The following is a 23,992-nucleotide window of genomic DNA, read 5'->3' as shown; positions in this document are numbered from 1 at the left end:
GATGTCACTGGGGAAAACATTCCCTCAGGGAGAGCAGATCGAAACAAACTCCGGAGATGTGCACATTGGCGACACAGGACACACTCTGTCTTGTATATAGTATTGTGTGCATAGTTAATATGTAGTAATTAGAACAATAACGTCTAGTATTATCATCTCTGAATGATCAATTACCATTTACATGACCAGCGAGCATAGGCTTCATACAGGGGCGGACGACCCTAAAACTTTTATGTGGAAACATATTTTTGCCGGCCCTGCCCTAAAAATTTTGGCTGTATTTTTCCGAAGCCAAAAAGTTTCTGGTGGGGTTTTTCATTAAAAAGAAAAAAACAAGTTTTTTCGAAGACTATATGTCTTAAAACAAAAAAAAAAAAAAAAATCCCCCCCCCCTTCCCGTTTTGTAGTATGGACAACTTTTCACTGGCTGGCGAAAGAGGCAATATTTAACTTTGCTTAAAGTCATGCTTTTACTTTTTTGTTTCATTTTTAATGTGTGTTGCCCCTGGTTATAGAATATCCCAGGTTTTAGGGGGTCGGGGGGGGGGAATTTTGAAAAAAGGTGTAAAATTCTGCATTTTGAAGCCTTATAAGGGGTAATTGGAACGAAAAAATATCAGGAAAAAAAAAGAGGCGAGCAAAACTTTTTTTAAGTTTCTTTTACAAATTAAGATAATAAAACTTGCTTTCTATTCGATAAATCAATAAAGCAGTCCACAGACAGAAAGAGTGAGGGAGGAGAAAAGACAATACACTGTTACTTGCTCCAACTGGTTTCTGTACAATAAGTTTTTAAAAATTTACCATTTATATTTATTTTATTATAACTATTACCCCATTCAATACATATTACCCATTTTTACTATTCATAATTCAAACATTTGATGAGAAATAAAATGAAGCACACATTGCTTAGGAGTTTCAAAGTCTAATCTAGTTATTTTCAAGGACGCTAGGGCAATTAAAATTATTTACAGCACTTCATTTGCATTTTCCAGACTCTGACATTTTAGTACTTGATCGTATAGCTTATTTACAGTATTGATCTAACTTTGTAAGAAAAAGTCATTTTAAGTTTAAAAGAAAAAATAAACTATAGATTTCTCAGTACAACTTTTTTTCCATTACAAGTAGTGCATAAAATGAAAAGGAATAGAGGTAGTGGGATATATATTTTTTCGTGCTAAGCATTTTAGGCTCGGAAATTTTAGATTTGTTTTCAAATTTGTAACTTACAAATGTCAGTAAAACTAGATTACCTATTTCCCACTAAAATGAATAGCCTAATACGTGTATTTCCAGTAGATATGAACAAATCGAGAACTTTCTAGATACTTTCTGAACTAAGAGCTGTCAAAAGCGATACATTGACAATACTTCTTTTGAAACTGTTTAGGAAATGTTGAGACCAGTTAATTTTTGGAGAATTTCGTAAAACGTGCGATTTGAAAATGGAAAATACTGTGAAAAGTTTGCTTATAATAAAATATTTTGCAGGGAAAAAAATTAGTGATAATGTTCTTGTTGCAGATTTCTGTTTTGATTATAAAACATTTTGTGAAAGATTCGTGAACAAATTTAAATTATTTCTAACCAAACCCCAGTTTAATGCAAATAAAATGTAATAAATGATTCATAAAAAAAAGAAAATTATGTTTCAGTAATGCATCAATTATTTAAATTCGTAATTAAAATTTTTCTGTACAGCCGCTAGAATATTAAATCCCAAATCGGTTTTAAAGTTGGATCCCTCATCATATTTTGCAGTTCTTAATACTAAAATACTACTCGTTTAAACTTATTTTCAAAAAATTTGTAAAACGGTCTCAAGAACATAATTTTGTGCGTACTTTTTATGTCATAGAAAGCAAAATTCCTTTTTAGCTCAAAAATGTAAACATGTATTCTGATTCTTTTTTTAAATTGACTATCCGTATTTTAAACCTCTTGCATCGATTTAAAAATCATTAAAATATTTTAAATATTTTTCGATATTTTCAAAAAATCATGATCATAAACATAATTAACCAAGTACTTTGCTTCAGCTTAGATTTATATTAAACATCGTTTGCAGAATAATTAAAACATTTTCATGGAAAGAAAAATAAAAAACAAAAATCAAAAGAAAAATAAAACCATCTCCAAAAGTAAACGTGTTCTATTCTGATATATATTCATTTCTTTGCACCGATTCAAAAATCATAAAAAAAAATCGTTATAGTTTTCTTCCAAATGTACCAAGTATCCCGTATGAAGTGGTTCAAATGTATTTCCATCAGGCAGCAAGACTGCTTTGAGGCTCCTTTCCGATGAATCAATGAAATATGAGTATATAAATATGTGAGTTTTGCAAAAAAAAAAAAAAAAAAATGACGTGACGGAAATTTTTTACCATGTTTTCCGGTTTCAATGAGTAAAAATGTATATAAAACAGTAAAACAATCCTATGCAGTTTTTTGGTTGCAGACCTGTGTAATAGTTCTTAACCGCCACTGAGTGCCACTCCTACTGTCACCCATCCGTATCTCTTTCGACCCCACACATTTTTAGTGCACCAGCCGCCTATGACATTATTTTTTCAAGGTTAAAAAGAAGGCCTTTTATTCAGATTACTTTGAATATCGTTCCCAAGTGCTCTAAAGAAACAAACTGATGTGTGCATCACATGACTTCCTTTTACTCCAATTTAATGATAAAGTGCCTCGGAGTAAGAAACAAAAACACTTAAAATATTTTCACCCAAAGTTTGTTACGAACCGAAGCAAAGAAAACGTTTTACAAAAAAAAAAAAAAAAAAAAATTCCCAACATTGGCAGTTTTAATGTGATTCAATGGTTAATTCTCTAAATAAGACCAAAATGAAACCAGATTTAAAAATAAGAAAGAAAAAAACCCATTAAATTTTGTCGCAAAGTTGGCGACAAAACTTGGGGACCAAAAGCTTGGCGCTATATTGCCAAGTGTTTGCCAAATTATAAGACTACTTGAATTTGCATTGAAATCAACAATGATTTTACCCCAAAAAGGTGTAAAAGACTCCTTTTGGAACATCCGAATGCAACTAAAAGAGAAGGTGCACAACTAGACCCCGCTAGGAGTCTACGAGCCAAATTCCAACTATCTAGGCCATACCGTTTTTGAGTTTTGCGAGATACATACGCACATACACACATGCGTTCCAGGGGAGGCTCTAGCGCCGGACAAATCGGACAGAAGAGAGACAGAATGGGGGGGGGTCCGATTTCCATCAGAATCCTCCGCCTGATTCTGGGCCCTAGGCCATGTGCTTTACAGGCCTATTGTCCATGCCCAGGGTCTGGACCATGCCAATCTCTTCTTGTCACAACAACTGGAGCGGAAAGATTTTATTAGCGATCTTTTGGCGTTATTTTGGAAGGGTTGTATTTCTCTTTCCTCCCGGTAAAAAAGAAAAAAGAAACGTGCACCACTGACACCACCATCCCTTCCATAAAATGGTGTTTTCCCTTTCAGTTGATTGTGTTCCCCGACAAATTTACCACACACACGAGCATTGAATTTTTAAGCAATTAAGTGATTTTTGCTTGAAAGTCCGCTCTGTATCTTTGTAGTCGAAGAACTGAATATCATTGGTTACTTACTGCAGTTTATTTCAAATATTGTTGCCATTAAGCAAAGTAAAAAAATTAAAGAACATAAATACATAGTATATATTTCACAGGAAATAAAAGGAATCTTTCTGAAGTAAATTTAATGTTTTTTTCTTTCTTGTGTTGCATTCATGAGGTTGAATTATATTATAATTTAAAAAAAAAAAAAAATCTTATTTTCATGTTAAACTTGTATTTATGAAACAAAATCAATGCTAATGTGGTATGGATTTTAATTTTGTTTTTGTCGTTATCTCAGGTCTATTTTTTATTATCATATAAAAGTAATTTACGAGTAAAATTCTCAGATTCAAAACACAGACCTTAAAACTGTAGTACTTTCTTTTCCACATAAATAACCCCTGATTATCTGCTGGGGCGTCCCGATAGGAGGTCACTGTGACCGCCGAAAAAAGTCTGATTCAGCAAATTTTGTCTACTGATTCTGCCAATTTTGGATACCGAATTGCGAAAAATAAATTTCAGATGCCCAAGTCATTTTTCATTAGATGCAGTTTTGTATATTAACCCACATTTTCTCATTGGGAAAAAATTTGGAGTTTCATCCAGCAGATTGAGAATTTCCAACCTCCCAAAAATTTTCATTAGGGGTGCCCCCCGTATTACAAAATCAGCGCTAATGCTAATGTTAATTAGTTCAGTTAACGTTTATTTAAACTGATAATTTTTGTGTTTTCAACATCAACTTAAAAGCTAACAATGTGTTGTTTAGCTACTTTTTTTTTTTTTTTTTTTTTTGATTTACGAGAAAAGTCGACTGGAAAGGAAAGTGGCTCCCCAATTTTGTACAGCTAGGACAGCTCTGAACAGGATGGATATAATGTCTGGATTTTGAAAAGCCTTTGTCTCCAACTAATTTTGTTAAATATTAAATTGATTTCAAATTGATTTAGTGACGACTGTCAATTTTTCCCAAACTGTGTTCCTTCCCGGATAGCCATAATTCATCAACAGGGGCGCCGTAGGATATTTCAATTGTGTAGCAAGTAATTATTATTTACGACGTTTAAATAATGATACATTTTTGGCGGTCCAGTTTTTGAACTTCTGCATGTCGTCGGAATTGTATCGTGCACAGGGCATCTCTGTCTCTCTCTCTCTCTCTCTCTCCCCCCGAACTGAGTATAATATTTTTTTTGAAAAATATTCCATATTGTTACAGAGATGAAATGAATGCTCCTCGGGAAAACGAAGTAATTTTAAATGGAAAGAAATATCGATTGTAGTGAAAAAATCTTAATTTATTTAAAAAAGAACCTCAAAATTAAATTTTTCGATAGTTACAGATTATTGCTCAGTTAATCACATCACTCACCTCATGTTTCTTTTATCCCCAACTCTCCTTTTTTTTTCTTTTTTCTTTCTCATAGACAATCCAAAAATAAGAAAATCCTTAAAATGCTACGCTTTGGAAGCCTCGATCCTCCCTCAGCTAAAATCATTAAAATGCATCTCAAATATCGTTTCAAGGGGTTCAATTTTGAAACATTTCCAGGGAAAGAATTACCGAACACCTCGCCTTTAAAACAACATCAAAAATCTTTTCAAACTGATATTTTTGTAGCTGCAATTTTAAAAATTGCAGAACCCCTAACGTTACCAAATATGGTGTACAGTCGCGTTTTTAAGACTTCCATTTCTGAAAACTTCCGGACAAAGTCCTCGAGCCTCAAACCCCTCTTTCTAATATCATTCAAATCGTCTAAAAATAGAGTTTTCAAAACGACAATTTGTTGAGGTGCTTAGCGGGCAGTCCTCTTTCAATACAATGCGACGATGCTCCCGTATGAAATCTGAAAGTTAAAAAACTAATTTCGAACAAATTAAGATGCGATCTTTAAACCCTCATCCTAGTCCTTGAATATGGCTTAAGAGCCAGTTTTTATAAAAGTCAGGCAGGTCAGATACATGACATTTTTGATTTCGCTAAAAATTTTACATTGGTTTCTTCGAATGATTTTAGAAAACACATTTTCGGGTTCGTCACAGTGAACTCAGGCGGCCACCGCTGAAATTCCTGCGGGGAAACTTTTCCGAAAATGTCTCCGTCCCAGCTATCGTGAACTTTTATGCGTACAAGAACCACTATGGTTTCCTTCAAAACACCTGAACCATACAATCTTTTTTTTGACGTCGAATGCCTGCCTGTGTACCGCCCCTTTTTGAATTGAACTGTTCAATCTAGTAAACTGATTTTTCAACGAATCGATGAAGCTAAGACTGTTTGCGTTGCTTTTTAACAACATAAAGTTTCTTAGAAATTAAAAAAAATTGATATCTGCCAAAATGGGTGAGTTCGTTTTCTTTTGATTTAGTATCCCCTTGTCTTTCTTCTCCATGCAGTAACGAGCCTGGTAATAATTGCAAAGCCCCTTTCTGTGTCTTAACTTGCCCTTGTAAATTATTTTAATCTTTTGTCTTTAACTATTTTTTTTTTCAAAAAATCTTTTACCAAGGTAAAAACCAACATTTTTTTTGTATGTATATTGTCAGTTACATAAGTTACAATAAAAAAATCTGTGAACTTTCGTTGTTAAAAAAATACTTTTTAAGATGCGAAACTCTGCATTTTTCTAATAGAAAAAGAGCTGGCTACACAAAAAAAGTACTCATAAGGTACCTTAAAAATTTCTGTATGGAATGAAAGTACATACATAGCCAAGCATTTATTGCTTGGTCTGGCAGGACGGGCAAGGGAACGGGGGGGTTGGCGGGGGATTAAAGATCACCAATTCTCAGCAGAACAATTGCAGATTCCTGCATGAAAACTGCAGTTTTTCTGAAGGTAAAGCCTCAAGTCTTTAAAATATCTGCAGAATTCTACAAAATTTCTGCAAGTGAACTTCTGCAGATTTTGTGAGTGAAACGCAGCACATTTGGTTATTCCCGTTTAAAACTATGCATTTTCGCGCAAAACAAAATGTCGTACTGATTTGGTTACACTAGTTACATTGATTTGTTTAGATACATGTATTTTAGTTATAGTTATGTCTTGAGATTACGTATGTGGGCGTGTACGTAGTACACGTACATGGCAGTGTTTCTTCCTTTTTTTCAGAACAAGGGGTGATCTATATGGGGGGGGGGGGGATTTTGAACTATAAAGGACGCCACTGATTAAGCTACGGATTTTAGATAAAAAAAGGCTGGAATGATTTTGGAGATAGCAGATGGCCAGTGGCGAATCCAGAGTTTTGTTCTGGGGGCGGCTGAGGCAGTGGCGCAACCAGAAAATAGTTTTACGGGGGAGGAGGCTTTAATTTTTTCCCATACATGTAATTATATATATATATATATATATATATATATATATATATATATATATATATATATATATATATATATATATATATATATATATATATATATATATATATGTATATATATATATATATTGAACACACATAATACTATATACGTTACAGGAAACGTGGAAATAGAGAGCTTCAGGGAGTTCTCTCCCGGAAATCTTTCTAAATTAAGTTCTAAAAACGCAGTTTTAAAATATCTTTGATTATGTTAAGGGGAGGAAAGAAAAAAAAAAACTAACACTAAGACTTAAGTTGCAAATATACACTGCTCGCCTCTGAGGCCCTACAGATTTTGGTGCGGGGGAGCAAAAATTTATAGATCCTGGCCTGGATGCTATTTAATAAAGGGGAATACTAGGCTATCTTGTGAAAATTTTTCGAAATCGAAGTTCTTAAAACGAAGTTTTTAAACGTTCTCCAGATATGTTACACTTAAAAATTTCTGAGGTTCTCCTTCTTAAATGAAGCGAAATTAAGGTTTTAAAAACTCAACTTTCTTCTTTTTTTTTTTTTTTTTTTTTTTTTGCAGATATTAGAAGGAAGAGATTCGAGGGTCCTTCCCTGAAAATTTTTGGATATTGAAGTTTTAAAACGCAGTTTTGTGCCATATTTGGTAAGATGAGAGGCCTCGTAATTTTTCGAAGTTTAAACCCCAAAATAAAAAACTGCTTCAAAATTGGGGCCCTGAAAACAAAATTTGGGACATTCTGTAATGATTTTGGTTCAGAGGGGGGAGGAGGAGGGGCTTCGGAGACACATCTTTCTTATTTTCAGATGAACTAGAAAAGGGAAAAAAAGAGGGGAATGAATTAAGAGGAAGGGAAGCGGAGTGTCCCTTCCTCTGGAAGAGACGCTCCGATGCGGGGACGGAGCTGAAGTTTTTTAATTCAACGATTTCTTTCTCGAACAATTATGGTTTTTCCTAAAAAAAAAAAAATCCGTAGGCTCCCTTCTGGGTGCATCACAGGACTGAGGTGATTAAAATTCTGTCTCCTTGACAGTACCAAAGGTTCTTTGATGTGAACGAAGATGTTTTTTAAAAACTATATTATCCTTTATCTAGGGGTGTTAATGTCTGATTAGTTTTCAGAGTCGCTCTTGAAATTGTCTGAAATTTGTTATTTAGTGGTAAAATTTAAAATTTAAATGTAAGTGAGAAAAAAATGTATGCATTTTATACACAATTGCTAAGCGATTTAAAGACAAAATTTTCAATTCTTGTTTAGGGTACAAAAATATTGCGCATGGTTGGCGTGGATGTTGGTGGCGTAAACAAAAAAAAAGGAGCTAAAAATCGTAAAAAAAATATTTAAAAACAGCCAGAACGGAAGCAAATTTCAAGAATCGATACTAAACGCGACAATTAAAGAGAGAGAGAGAAACAAATAACTATGAAGTCAGCCTTTTTTTCCCTCATTCCTTCTTTTAAAGAGTAACTTCCCTTTTTAAGCTTTATTTAAGTAAATTTTAGCAAATTTTGGAAAACTGACATCCCTGCTCCTAATGCAAATTCGCAATGTTTCAACCTTAGTATAGTGCCTAGAACCTTAATAAATGCGAGAACAAATTGAATGATAACGATTGAATGGATGTATGAAACTATATCGAATTTTAGTTATCACTATATTTTACATTAAGATGCTTAGACATTTTAGTTAATTAATGCGCAAGAACATTTTCGATATTTAAATGGTGAGAAGAAGTTTTTTATGAAAAAGAACCACTGTTTTCGAAATGAAAGAAAATTGAATTGAAATTCACAAACATTTTGTGGATATAAATGAAATGTAAAACAAAACTTATCGAAGTAATTTGTATGCTTTGAGGCGGCAAGAAGTATTTTTTCAGCAGTATTCTTTAACCACGAGGAGAGGAAGATAAAAAGAAGAATAATAAAGTCCTCAGTCAAATTAAATAATAAAGTCTTATACAGCTTGAATCTCCGAAATGGCTTTTTTTTCCTCGAAATGTGGAATACATATTGCTGGCAATCGACGCAAAGCAGCTGGCAATTCTGTTTGCATATTAGAGTCCAGATTGTCTGTATACAGCCCCTACACGCCCAGTTCTTAGCATGCAGAGCAGTACATGGCAAGAGCTAAATAATACTTTTTATGGAAAGCTCAATTCTACAAAATTGAGTGGAAATCTATCTTTCCCACTCATAAAAGCCAAGCAGGTTGTCTCTTTCTCAGTCATTTGCAAATCTGAAAGAAGCATGAATTGTGAGGAGAGATTATGCTCTTTTATGGTTGCTCGATGTACTGCGAAACGAATAATAGAAAGTAACTTTTCTGCGCTGATGAAGTGAAAGAATAGTAGTTAGTTTAGTTTAGTGTAGCTCTTTTGGAACTATCAGAGCCGCCGAAAAATAAACTTGAACACGGGATGGGGGGGGGGGGGGGACCACGTGCTACGGTCCTGTTACCAGCCATTGGGAAATCCTTTTCATCTGATTTTAGTTTTTTGACATAAATAAATGATTCATAATAAAAAACTTCACGATGCCACTCCGACTTCTCTGTCACACGTGAGATCGGGAATATAACAGCAAACACCTGCGAATGAGTTCAGAACAAAGCAACAATAGATCAGCAGACCGCTCTCGAAGTTATGCTGTTTCGATAGTGGAAGACATGAAAGACAGTGACCTTCCGTATGAACATTCAGATAGTCCTAACCATTATTATTCTATTGAGAGGTTATGGAGGAATGAGTTAAGTTTCTCCCAAAACTAATATGGACATATATTAAAGGGCCGTAATTCAAAAACAAAACAAAATTTTAAATCTTATATTTTTTTATTTGTGTAGTTTTGCTGCAAGTGCTGCTGCTGTAAAAAAAATATTGAAAACAGAAAAAAAAAAGGACAGAAAATTAAATAAAAAAAAAATCTTTTAGTTCTGGTCTGGGGGTGACTGCAACCTCTCAGCCGCCGCCCTAGATTCGCCACTGCAGATGGCTAATCTCTTTTGCGTGTAGTAATAATTGGACACTTTAGCCAGAGGTTCCCCCGCTCAATGGCGCCCACCCGCAAATGTTGCATAGCAACCCCCTCCCCTTCCTCAAAAAAGAAATTCCCTTTAAAAGAGTGACTAAAAGCACGTTTAAAAATCGGATTCAAAAATAAAAACAGCGCATTCTGCGTCATGACCCCCCCTTCCTTTCCCCGTTTTCCCCGCCATTTTTGGGCACTAATGCTTTTTAGTCATTATTATCGAAATAACGTGCTCGAATGTTTTTTAAGATGGCCGATCTCTACTACGTGCCTTATTATTCAGAAACTTTAGGAAGGGGTAATCCCCCCAGAAAATGGTGCCCCCCAATTTTGCAGCGCGATCCCCCCCCCCCCAATAAGGAAACCCCAGAAAAATGAGAGTAAATCCACGTTCGAGAACCGCCATTAAACTTTTCAACTGCGCATTCTGCATCATGAACCTCCCTCCCCCCTTCCCCATCTTCACCGCCATGTTTGTGCACTAAAGCTCTTTAGCTATTATTATTGAAATAACGCTCTCGAAAGTTTTCCGAGATGGCCGATGGCTGCTGATCTCTACTACATGTCTTAATATTCAGAAACGTTAAGATTGGGTGCTCCCCCCAAAAAAAGTGCCACCCCCCCAATTTTGCAGTTCCTCCTCCTAAAATAAGGAAACCTTAGAAAAATGATATTAAATCCACGTTCGAGAACCGCCATGAAGCTTTTCAACTGCGTATTCTGCGTCATGACCCCCCCCCCTTTCCCCGTCTTCGCCGCCATTTTTGGGCACTAATGCTCTTTAGCCATTATTATTAAAAAAAGGTGCTCGAATGTTTTTCGAGATGATCGATGACTGATCTCTACAAGGTGTCATAATATTCAGAAACTTAATTAAAGTGCACTCCTCCCCCAAATTTTGCAGCAAGTCACCATTTTCTGGGTGGGGGGGGGGAGAACCCCTCTCTAAAGTTTCTGAATATTAAGATACGTAGTAGAGATTAGCCATCGGCCATCTCGAAAATCATTCGAGCACGTTATTTCAAAAATAATGGCTAAAAAGCATTACTGCCCAAAAATGGCGGCAAAGAAGGGGAAGGGGGGGGGGGGTCATGACGTAGAATACGCTGTTTTTATTTTTGAATCTGATTTTTAAACTTGCTTTTAGTCGCTCTTTAGAGGGAATTTCTTTTTTGAGGAAGGGAAGGGGGGGGGGGTTGCTATGCAACATTTAAGGGGGGGGGGGGGGCGTTATTGGGGCGGGGAGAAACCTCTGGCTAAAGTGTCCAATTATTAGTACGCTCAAAAGAGATTAGCCATCTGCCATCTCCAAAATCCTTCCAGTATTTTTTTTCTAAAATCCATATAGCTTAATCCGCGGCGCCTTTATAATTCAATATCACTCCCCCCTCATATACAAATCACCCCTTGTTCTGAAAAACAGGGAGAAACACTGCCATATACGTGTACTCCGTACACTCCCGCATACGTAATCTTAAGACATAACTGTAACTAAAATACAATTATGTAAAGACATCAATGTAACTAGTGTAATCAAATCAGTACCACATTTTGTTTTATGCGAAAATGCCTAATTTCAAACGGGAATAGCCAAATGTGCTGCGTTTTCTCACAAAATCTGCAGAAGTTCATCTCCAGAAATCTTGAAGAATTCTGCAGATATTTTAAAGATTTCAGTTTTCACCTTCAGAAAAACTGCAGTTTTCGTGCTGAAAATTGGTGATCTTCGCTCCCCCGCCAACCGGCCCGGTCCCTTACCCGCTATGGCACACCAAGCGATAAATGCTTGGCTATGTATGTACTTTCATTCCATACGAAAATTTTTAATGTACCTTTTGAGTACTTTTTTTGTGTAGCCAGCTCCTGGTATAATGTTGAGATAGGGAGAAAGTTGTGGAGCGACACAAAATGGCGGACGGTTGGGCGTGTATAACTATGCCGCCTATGCCCGGTCAACCACTCAGGTTATCTGGTAGGCCTATTCGAACGCGACGAAGAAAGAGTCCTTTTAAATACTTACTAGGGGCCGTGGTAGCCTGATCGGTAAGGCATTGGACTCGGGGCCGGAGGGCCTCGGGTTCGATCCTTGCTGGTCGAAGACCCACCGTCGTCATTAAAGGGGACTGGGCGACGTTAAATATGCTCGTGGTCTCAATGTCCTCCAAGTGAAACGATACCTCTGGGGGTGCTAGTACCAGGTAGCTATTAGCTCTTGGACTAGTTCTAAATTCTCATTAACTGCTCGATCCGGTGATGGTGCTGCCATCTATCGGTATATAAAAACAATGGAGGCAAGGCACTTAGTATGCAGTCCTCGACATAAATGCAGTTGAAGTCAGTTGTGACTCTTGAATAGAATAGAATAGAAATACTTACTAGAATGAATTTTATTTTCTCGAAAGGCATCACCCATACTTCCAATCAGAAGTTCTTCTTTGACTGTTGATTAGACGGTGTAGTTGTTTTTATGTGTTTTAAAATGTCATATTGTATTTTACACTTATTAAGAAAACTTTATATGAACGATATTTTTTTACAATTTTGTATTCTTCAACTTGGATATGAATCTGTCATTGAATGATTGTGAATATCATGGAACGTAATAATTATTTCGCCATTCAATTAGTTGGCAAGTGTGAATGTTAGAATATTTTACTTGTGCTCTAATCAAAAGTATAATTTTATGTCATTTTCGCATTAAATTATGGCTCGGGAACCAGTAATACTCAATGTATATGATATGGTAAGCAGCATTTTACATGCATTGCGTTTTTGTTTGAGTTTTGCAATTAAAATGAAATCTTAGTGTATTAATTGAAGTTAGAAGTACTTCTTTAAAATTTGCAGTAAATGTCACTGAAAAACGAATTACCTGTACTTCTCACAGACAGATTTTGTTTCATGAAATTTTAGCTTAGTTGTTCTTGTCGTAAACATTGCATAGAAAATTATTTTTTTAATTTATGTTGTTTTAAGTTTAAAAAGGACTTCTTTTCTTGCACCACTCATAATTGGAGTGGTGGGGGTGGGGAGGGAGGGGCTTTCAGAACCTTGTTAAAGTTAATAAAATGTTTTCTCTATTTGGCTGTTTTTTTTTTTTTTTTAATGACACAACTGCAAGCCAGTTTTTTTATTGTTGACAATTTCTTGCTACACTAGCCAACTTGTGCAAAATTCTTTTTGTAATCAAAAGTTAATTTCCTAAAATGATTCCAAATTCCTTTGTTTGATCATACATTGATTCATTAGAATGAAATTTTCAGATTGAAAATAAATTTATAATTTTATCTGTTGCAACCGAAAGCTAAGCCCCTGAGGGTCGTAATTGAGATAAAGTCAAATCTCGAACGCACTTAAAACGAATTACTGCTAAGATTAACTACATTTACATTTCCCGTCCTATTGTAATTTACCAATAATACTTTTTATTGTTTTTTGGATAAGTTTAATTAATTTTAAAAATCCTTTGAGTTTCTTTTGACTAGGCTCTACTGTAGTTATCTTTTCCTGGGGTAGTTTTGTTCATAAGTCTTTACACTAACACATATCCTATATATATATATATATATATATATATATATATATATAGGGGAGATTAGGGATGGAAGGGACACTGGGATGGATGGGACTCCTTCAATTATTCTTAAAATAAACATTGTTTTCAATTTCTGACTCTTCCACTAAATGGAACAACCATAAAACCATGTTTGTTGTTATAAATCATTTTAGTTGCAGAGTTCTATGAATGTATACCAGAAAAAAGCTATTTTACAACACCAAAAGTAAATAACTACTTTGTTTTCAAGGTAAGTTTTCAATCTCATTTATTGATGTTAACATAATTCTTTTTGCTGTTTTATACACCTAATAATACAGCTTTTATAAAGTAATAGTTAAGTTAAACCTAAAAGTAGCATGCTTCTAGTAACAAGCTATTTTACTGAAATGTTGTGTAAAGGGAGGGATGGGACAGTATGGTTTAGGGAGGGATGGGACATGTCCCATCCCTCCCTTTTAATATCTGCAGCTAAATAATTATACTGATTGTCCAAATTTTTTAATATTTTATTTTTGGCATACTATCTTGTTTTGGAATTGAATTGCAGAATAAAAAGCCATTGAAATTATCAACTTGATATATACGAATTGTATCAACTTCTATGATTTTTTTCGAAACTAATTTCTTTACATTGAAAGTTTACAGCAGTATGACTAAGTTTTCCTTACTCCTGTAATATTTATCAATGTAATTATTATTTTTATGTACTATATAATATACTTTCAATCAATTGGTTAGCTGTACTTCTTTGTAAGAAGTATAACAGTGGTTTCATTACAGGTTGTTTTCTCATGAAGCACATTATGCGAAGAAAAAACATACTGTTTACGAAAATGTAGTATATTTTTGTAAAATGAAATTTTATATTGGAAAATAACATCTAGTTACTCAAATATAAACCATAAAATAAGTACCTTTTTAATGACTCGTGTTAAAGTTTCAGACTAATTAATTTTGTTTTTCTGATTAGACATTTTAAAACATTAATAAATAAAAATAATTGATGAATGTATTTTATGAATTGAATCGGGCCCTGATAATAGAACTCTAAGAATTTCAATTATGTTGGAGGAGTTGAAAGCAAGGATAATGATGAGACCTTTCAAGTACTCTTTATGAGAAAAAATGAAAATTTATCTTTCCACAAACAACAGATAGTTCTGTGATTGATAAAACAGACATTATTGCTAAGTTGCCCCCACCAAATATGGTTGGTGGAACTAGTCGAGCACAGAAATTTTTCATTTGATGCTGATTTATTAAAGTATAATGTTAGATAAAATAGATGTTCCCAATGTTAAATAAACCTTACATAAATAAATGACATACTGTCATTTTTCATAATATTTTTGAAAACTATGTTTATGTATTTTAACTTCCAAAAATGTCCCATCCCTCCCTTATATGAGGGAGGGATGGGACACTTTTACTGCTATTGCAATTGTCTTCAGAAATGACCATTTTAATAATTACCATAAAATTTATATTTTTTAAATATATTAAAATGTTTCAATTTGTTATTCTGAAACTTTCAGTGTTATACCAGTAGAAAATAATTTATAAGAAATATTTTTGTGAGAACTGTCCCATCCATCCCTAATCTCCCCTATATATATATATATATATACACACACATACACAGTAGAACATTAAAAATACAAACTAAATCAGACCATAGGTAGTTTAGTTCAGATTTTTGATGATAAACAAGAAAATACCATTTTGAAAAATAGTCTGTCATTTAATCAAATGAAGTGGTTATATGATGTGTATATAATGTACAATACCGTACAAAGTACATAAATGCTACAATATGTAATTAAATTTTTTAACAAAAACCAGCTCTTTGTTTATGAAACATGAAAGAAAATTTTTTAGCGAGGAACTATTATAGACAGTCAGTAAATCAAATAAAAAAAAATTGAACGATTTTCTGAAAAATACATCGATTTCACGCAAAGAAAATTTAAATAATTTCTGTAAGGATAATGACTCATTATTGAAAAATCAACTCATTTATTGAAAAATCTTAGTTTTGGTAGAGATAACTTTGAAATTCTTTTTCCAACTTGCCAAGCCTTTTAATTGTTTTGGTTGTAGAAGGTTTCGTTCTTTTACTGTTTTTGTAAAAAACACTGTTCACATATTTCTTACTAGCGTTTCCTTCAGACCAAATGAGGGGAGTGCTATCAGATAAAAGCACTTAAATTCAATTTAAAGCAGGGTTGGCATGTTTCTGCCGAGGCGGTTAAAACCACTTTTAGGAACCGGTTAAAACCGGCATGGTAAAAACTACTTTCTGCCACATTTGTTGCAGAAACTGGCAAGAACTCACAAAATGACAAAAAAAAAATATTGACATACAATGGAAAATGCATGGAAAAAATAATTAATTGTTAACCAAAGCACAATTTAATTACAATATTATCACAATTTAAAATCAAAGGTTACATTGTTTGGACCCCGTAGTTGCCTGTTAGAAAATGTGGCTTCAAAAATCGAAACAGTTTCTCAATTTAATGTGCACAAATGAGAAACTTTAGAATATTCCTGCAAGAGATGAGGTAGCAGGCAATCATCAAGCAACAAGCAATGTTCGCGAAACTTTCATCTATTGTGTATTTTTTTAAACAGGTCCACCATGTAGTAACTGGGGTAGTGATAAAAATTTAACTGGAAAAATAAATTTTGAGAAATAGGGCCAATTTGTTTTTTCAAAACTGCGACATTACGTACAAAATCTAGGCTAATGTTGGCAAGTAAAATACTGGCACTTTCTTCTTGAAGCACATAATAAATTTCAATCACAAGCAATTTAGATGAAGCATATAGGTGAGCAAATTACAATCAGTAAGGCCTGTTTAATTCTTTATGTCACTCCTCTTTCCCAAGCTCCAGTATGATTTCGGTCCTTTGTTAGATTAATCCAAATATTACGAGCATCTGCAATTGAAAAGTTCCTTTCTGAACTAAATCAAGGGCACTAGCAGAGGATTTTATTTTTTTTAAATGATGAAATGAAGTTTTACTATTTAGCTTACTTAAACGAATATTATTTAGTAATTACTTGAGCTATTCAAGATGCTTTAAGTTTTTGCCAGTTTCTGCCGGTTTTTACCGGTTATAACCAGTTTCTGCCACTGGCATGGCAAAAACTAGTTTCTGCTGGCAGAAAGCCAACCCTGATTTAAAGGGTATACTTTATAACAGAAATATGTAGCAGAAGGGGTGCTTTTCCCATTTTTTGTTTACTACGCATTCAAATCTCAAGTGTTTTTTTCAATAGAAATTATTTTTTTAATGCCTAAAATTTAGAAAATTTTGATTTATGCTGAAACTAAATTATAAGGGAAACGAGGGAGTTGCATTTCTCAGACCATACTCTCATGAATCTTGACCTTTCTAAAAAAAAGTTTGTTCTTGTGATTAAGTTTCGTCAAAGCTTCAAAAAGTAAAGGAGAATTTATTATTTCAAAAGCAGCGCCTTCCTCATAAGGATGCCTGAGAGAATTGCTACTGAGAGAATGGGATATCTTTCATGGTTTCATATGGAAAAAACTTGTTTTTTCCTGACTCAAAAATTTTTACTGTTGAACTTAATCTGTTTCTTGCTTATTCCACTTTCTCATCTGGTGAAATCCGTACCATTTTCACAGTAAATATAATACTCCACCTCGATTACGTCCCTTACATACAACTACTTGTACCTGTAGCGACTGGTAGGTTGATCACATGATAGCTAATGACGTCAGGGGTTACTAACCAGTTGTTTACCAACCAGTGCTTCGTCCAGCACTTTCGGTTGATCACCGGTTACTTGCGCAGACATGGTGCAGACGAATAACACACAGGTGAAGAATACTTAACTGGTCAAAAATGTCACGTGGTTAAATCAACCAACTTAAATTGCGATCAACCGGTAGATCAACCAGTGTGGCTCATAGAAAAACATCGGTAGCAACCAGTTAACCGGTAACTCTCATAGAACGCTGCTGTTAGTTACCAGTTGACTGGTCGAGGTCGTCGAACGCAACCATATATAGGAGAAGATGGAGCTTGTTCACATTGTACTACTATTTCTGGCTATTTAATATACTGTTAATATTTTTTATTTTAATTCATGACCTATAAAAGTACTTGTCTATAGGCCTACGAATCTAAAAACAAAATCACATTTGTACACAGTTAAATTGATCAAATTTTATTTCAGAGACAAATTTTCTTGCTATTTTTTCAATGATGAGTAATTTTCATAAGTTTGGTACTACTTTATTTTTTAAATGGTTTAATTGAGTAATAAATTGAACTCCTCTCCTAAAGAAAGTTCATTTAGTTCATAATTATTTGTAGTTTATTTTTTGTCATTAAAAAAAAAGTAGCCGCATTTCTTCAGACCAAGAACGCGGGGTACTTTGGTCTACTTTGAGAAAAAAGAATTAGAAGAAAACATTCTAGTAATAGCAACAGTAAAGTTGATGAAGATTCAAGTTGTGCTGATTTTTGTGAAAATGTAGATGGTTCTGGCATAGCTAGTGCAAAAATAGAAGTTGGTCAATTTAATATTTTAGTATGCTATATTGATCTTTAAACTTATATTTTTTTTCATGCCAAACAAAAGAACATAAGTTTCCTCTCTTAAAGTAAGTTCTTTTAGTGTATAATTATTTGTTGTTTATTTTTTGTCATGAAGAAAAAAAAATTGACAGCATTTCTTCAGACCAAGATCGCGAGGTACGTTGGTCCACTTTTAGAAAAAATAATTGGAAGAAAAACATTCTAGTAACAGCAGCAGTGAAGTTGATGAAGACTAAAGTTGTGCTGGTTTTTAAGCACTTTTATTATACTTGGCTTGATTGTCACGGAAAAATCTGAGGCCTGCTTTCGCTTATATCTCAGCAACTACACCACTTAGAGACTTCGGGATTGACGAGCTGGTCATCTTGCCCCGCGTTTCGGCCCGTCATCTTGCCCTGGACTACCTGTTTGAATGAATACTTCTCCATTGCCATAAAAGAAGGCGATTATTCATGGTAGTAGGTAGTATTTAAACTAAGTTACTCATAAGTCAGTGTTCGCGCTCAACTATCCGTAACTTGGGTCCCAAGGACCCATTAATGAAATAGATTTGGGTCCTTTGGCAGAAAAAATGAGTCCCTTAAATTTTAAACAGAAAATCTTAGCACAATATACAACTATTTATACTTAGGGAAAAGAAACTATCCACATAGTTATTTGAAAAAGGTATGAAATAAACTAAATTGGTTAATTTTGCCCTTTTTTTCTGTGATTATCATATGTTCAAATAATACACTTGCAAGATTTAGTTATTTGAGAAACTATTTAGTCAGTTACAATGAGGTAAACTCAAAATTTACTTTAAAGTTGGATTTTACCATGAAATAAAAAATAAATGCCTTTGATTGATCAAGCAGAAAGCACTCCCTTAACCTTTGCTTTCATGAACATTTTTCAAGGTGAAAAAAAGCAAACAGCCCCCCCCCCCCCCTCCATCAATTATCAATGGCAATTTCATAGAAATAGAAAAAAATCGCAAGCGAATTAACCCAACGCAAAAATCGCGATCGCAAAAACGAAACATTTTCTCACATGAGTATGAAAATTGCTCATTTGCAATCTTAAATTAGAAAATTTGACTTCATTTTGACTCTTTTAAAATATCTGTGTTGGCTTTGATGCTACTTTAAAAATTTCGCCATTTTCAAAATGGCGCGATCGATTAATACGTGACTTTTGCAGGTTCAAATAAAAATAGCCCCTCAGAAATAGGTGAATTACTAGAAAATGAACAAGGTTAAAGTGCTTTTGTATAAAATTCGTATTCATAAGTAATTTAACAAGAAAAATGTTAAGTTCAGAACTTTGTGTTTTGCGCGATCAGGAAAAATGTTCGCCATTTTTTTTTCACCCATCCTTTTATTGAGGATGCAAGATAATAATTTTCAAAAGTAATTCTGGTTAGGTGAATGCAAAATAGATAAGCTTTTACTACTCAGTTGTCCTGTATCAATCCTGAAGATTGCATTGAAACCACTCTTACTTTTGATCTTTATTGTTGTTTTCAGGAATTTCCCCAAGTTGAGGGAGAACTTATTCTTAGAATACAGTACAATGGACTATTTATGAACTTGCAATATTTTGCTCCTTGAGCTCTGCCCAGGAGGTCACTGTAAGCTCCAGTCTTATCACTAAAATTCCATTGACTGGTCAACAGTAGGGGTGTGTTTGAATAGCTGATAAAGAGATAGGGTCATTTTAATCCTTTTCTGTTGATTCTTTTGGTCATTGAAGCTTAAAAGCATTCACTAGATAGATCTTCAGCATTTTCCAATTTTTTTTTTCTGGTTTTTATCTTTTGGGTGTTCTGGGTCCCTAGGACCCGAATTTTCGCGGAAGTTGCGTCCCTTTCCCGCGAATTTGCGTAAAAAACCCGCTATAGCGCGTAAACGCGAACCCTGTAAGTACTACAGAGACACGATATAACTTATATGTATCTGTAGCAGAGCTTATTTACAAATGCATAAAAGTTAAGACCGTGGCAACGGTAAACAATCAGAACTTCAGAACTAACGCAAATCAGCGTCTCTATACTATTGCTGAACGAACAGCGGATAGGAGAGCCAGTAGTATGCAATAGATGCTGTTAACTAGGGTAAAATGTTAAAAATAAGGAATTCGTCATCTTGCCGGCTCGTCAACTTGCCCCGGTCTCCCCTACTCAAAAATAGTAAATTTGGATTCTGATCAGGTTTCCATTATTTTTTACAAGTTATCAAGAGCATTTAATGACAATGATATTACAGTAAAATACCTTTATAATTCTGTCCTATATAACACAAAAACCATACATCTTTCCAGAAGTAAACAAGTTTTTCAGTCAAAAAAAGGCCCCTGTTCTGCCTTGCAAGCATAAAAATTGTTAAGCAAATTAAATTTTGAAGCATTTAATTCAAAGCTATTGAATAAAATTTTTTATTCACTGTTTAAAAAAAAAGAAATGCTGTATCGCTCTTGATATGCATTTGTTATGCAAACTATGAAAGGTAGTAGAAGTGCAGGATAATTCATTTTCTCTTGGTTGTGATACATATTTATTTTGTGAATGACAATACAGTGTAACCTCAATCTAAGGATTGTAAAAGGACGGGAAAAAGTTATCGTAAAATCAAGAATAGCTTTAAATTGAAGAGCATAGACATTTAATACAGTCAAATCCGGACCAGTGAGTGAAATTTAACATTAAATTGAGGAAATCATTAAATTGAAGTCATACTGTGTACATGCTGTATAATTAGTGCTTTTAAATATATTCTGATATTTTGAATATTAGTTTCATGATAATTTGTGAAGTAATCTATATAACAACAAAGCCTGTATTGTGCAAAAGCTCGGATCTCTAGGTTTGCGTCATAATGGTCTTCTACTGAGGTATTTTAAACTGCTAAAGAGAACTGATTTAATTCTTGTACATATGATTTAGACATTTAAATTTTTTTCCCCTTTTTGTGACATTTTTGACATTTTACGTCTTATACTCACCAAGATTCTTTTTTTACATTTTAGTATTGGATCAATAGCTATACATCACCTTTTGGAATTGGAGTTTTTCATTCTGGAGTTGAAGTGTATGGTGCAGGTAAAAAAATCATATGTGTTTTTTTTTTTTTCATGTATGTAGTGAAAGAAAAATTTTTTTGGCAATATTTTTAGCTAGCAATTTGTTAATTTTAACAGTAAAAAAAATTCAGAAAAGTTTCGAAAGGGCAACCAAAAAAAAAAAAAAAAACAAGGTGATTGAAAAAAAAAAAAAAAAACATTAACATGTTGACTGCCATGGCTTTTTTCAGAAATCTTGCCTAAAATGACAATTTGATTTAATCACGTTATATTATTAAAAACTCTAATTCTCGTGCATAGTTATCATCAAAAAGCATAAAAAATGAAACCACCTGCCTAAAAAAAAAAAAAATCACGTCTGACAAAGCCATGTCGTATGTGTACCCAAGCAAAAAAGTGGTGAGGAAAACTTTATTTCTGTCCGGCCTCTAAAGAGAAGCCAGCACTTTGTATGGAAGATTGGTTTAAGTAGCTCCACAAACAATAAAATGTAATTTTATTTCTTGAATTTCAATTAATTTAATTATATTTTTTGTTCCTTTTTTTAATAAATTTTCTGTTTGTGCAAGTCAGCATTGATTTCTTTTGAGCTTTTCCCAGAAGCTAACTATCAATATTAGCACTGATATATTATGGGTTTAATCCTAGCTGCTCAAAAATGGCGAGTAAACAAGTACAAGATTACTCATAGTTGACATCCTAGAAAAGAGCGCAATCTGCGAGTTATCTCATCTCGTAATCGGCAGTTAACGTGTTAATCCCCACCTGCAAAATATAAATGACCTTAAAGTGTATACAAAAGGCATTAAGTAATTGGTAGGATTCTCCCCACCAACATTAAGATGCTGTTTTTATGTACTAATTTATCTTGAAATGTAGTACTTACACCAATCCACTATTTTAACAAACTTTGGCAGCTAATTATCAGTACAAATTATTTCAATTCAGTCCTTTTTTTTTTAATCAAAATTTTTTAAAATGAAATAGTTGATTAAACAAAACTTATGCATTAGTCATTCAAGTACCTGTTTATTTGTACTAACACTAATAATTCTTGTTTTAAAATTAGTGACATGCAGTTACAAGGTGAATCACTCAAGGAAATCTTTCAGTAAAACACATTTATAAAGTCGCCACCAAAAGAAGGGGTAAATTTGTCTAATACTCTGGAATAACTCTGGGGTTTTTAATGCCTAGCATGGGCATATCCAGATGGGTAAGAGAGGGTAGCTGCCCCCTCCCCCCTTCCTATAGCAAAGGATATGTACTGGATGCATTTTGTAGGGAAAAGCAACAAAACATGTAGTCAAATGATTGTTCAAACAACCGGTCAACCTTTCCATTTTGAGCTGGTAGGAATTGTGCCGCTTGTCATTCAGTAGGACCCTTAGTTTTATTCAGTATTTTGAAATTAGGGTTTAAATTTCATTTTTAATAACTACAGAATCAGAATAAAATCAGAAATTAAATATGTTTATTTATGAAATGGTTTTGTGTTGTAAAAATATCTTATGCAAAAACAAAGGAACTATGTAATTTTTAAAAAATTTGTGGTGCAAAGTTTTAGCAAAATGAAATAAATTGAACTAAACAAAGTATACTGCTATGTCTCCTTACAAAATTCAAATTTGAGACAGTGAATTCAAAATTTAAACTTGTTGTCCTGAGAGTGATGTTGCATTCAAATAAATCATTAAAAAATGAAACTACATACTAATTATTCTTATTATCAGATTATTAATATTGACTGCTTTTACCTTTGTGACAAATGCTCATGTTTAATTCTGGAGCATTAAAAGTTTACCATTAGAATTGGTTCTTGTGGGCTTTTAAAACTTAATTATTATTTTTTAGTATATATAGATTAATGTAAGATTCTCGTTAAAAAACAATTGTTAACATGTTGTATAATTTATGAAAGACGTGCTTTAAATTTCAAAATAATAATAGAATTTTTTGTACACCATTCGAGCTATATTAAAATAAAAAATTTGTGTCTCTTTCTTTTTTAAACCTTTTGTTTTACACAGTGAAATGCTTACTTTTAGGAAAAATTGTAATATCAGTGATAATATTATCAACATTGTTAAAAAAAATTGCATTTCATTTCGGTTATAATTTTGGTGTACATGTATTTCATTCCAATTACTGAAATAAATATTTTCCTCTCATAGAATTTGCATATGGAGGCCATCCCTTCAACTTCTCTGGGATTTTTGAAATTCTACCGAGGGATGCTGCAGACTTGGGCGATCATTTCAGATTCAAGTAAATAGAAATGCTTAAGAATTTATAGTAAAAATATTTTAGAACAACAAAAACAGGTATATATCAATGCATGAATTATTGTGCAAAGCATTACTTTTAAGTAAATTACTCAATATTGCTGTAAAGGAACTTGCATACCTTGTGACTCGAGATTGTGCATTTTATAGATCTTGGCATTTATATACAGTAGACTCTTGTTTTACGCGGGTTTATTTTATGCTGTTTTGATTATATGCGGTTAAACATTTGACACCTTTATTTTATTTTACACGGATGAGTTTTGGTTTTATGCGGATGCGGCAATGCAAACAGAACATTTTTCTCTTTCAAAATCCAAACTCCTAAAGATTGCAGATTACGCGTAATAAACTGCATTTCAGTGTGCTAATAAACTGAACTTGGGCTGCTGGAGACATTTTATGCGATTGGTTCCAGTGCTTTTTCCAGAAGTAAAGTTACTAAACTCACACAGATCAGAACTCACTGGAATAAGAGCTTTTAGGGGTGACAAAGAAGACCAAAACCAACGAGGAGACCGACTTCGGAGAAACACATCCAAAAACATTCACAT

At 33.7% G+C, this 23,992-nt stretch overlaps 1 protein-coding gene across 1 annotated transcript in view; it reads left to right on the top strand.

Moving 5' to 3' along the window:
• The first annotated feature begins 12,413 nt into the window (after positions 1-12,413).
• LOC129224393 (deubiquitinase DESI2-like) overlaps positions 12,414-23,992 on the top strand; it is a 28,938-nt gene continuing 17,359 nt past the window's right edge. The window contains exons 1-3 of the mRNA XM_054858841.1: positions 12,414-12,702; positions 21,100-21,172; positions 23,328-23,421. Coding sequence (XP_054714816.1) covers positions 12,664-12,702; positions 21,100-21,172; positions 23,328-23,421 — 206 coding nt within the window. The 5' untranslated portion in view covers positions 12,414-12,663. The remainder of the gene's footprint in view (positions 12,703-21,099; positions 21,173-23,327; positions 23,422-23,992) is intronic.

This window comes from Uloborus diversus, chromosome 6 (genome assembly GCF_026930045.1).
Source record: "Uloborus diversus isolate 005 chromosome 6, Udiv.v.3.1, whole genome shotgun sequence".
In the NCBI taxonomy this organism is placed as follows: Eukaryota; Metazoa; Arthropoda; class Arachnida; order Araneae; family Uloboridae; genus Uloborus; species Uloborus diversus.
This window is presented reverse-complemented; position numbering and strand designations above follow the sequence as displayed.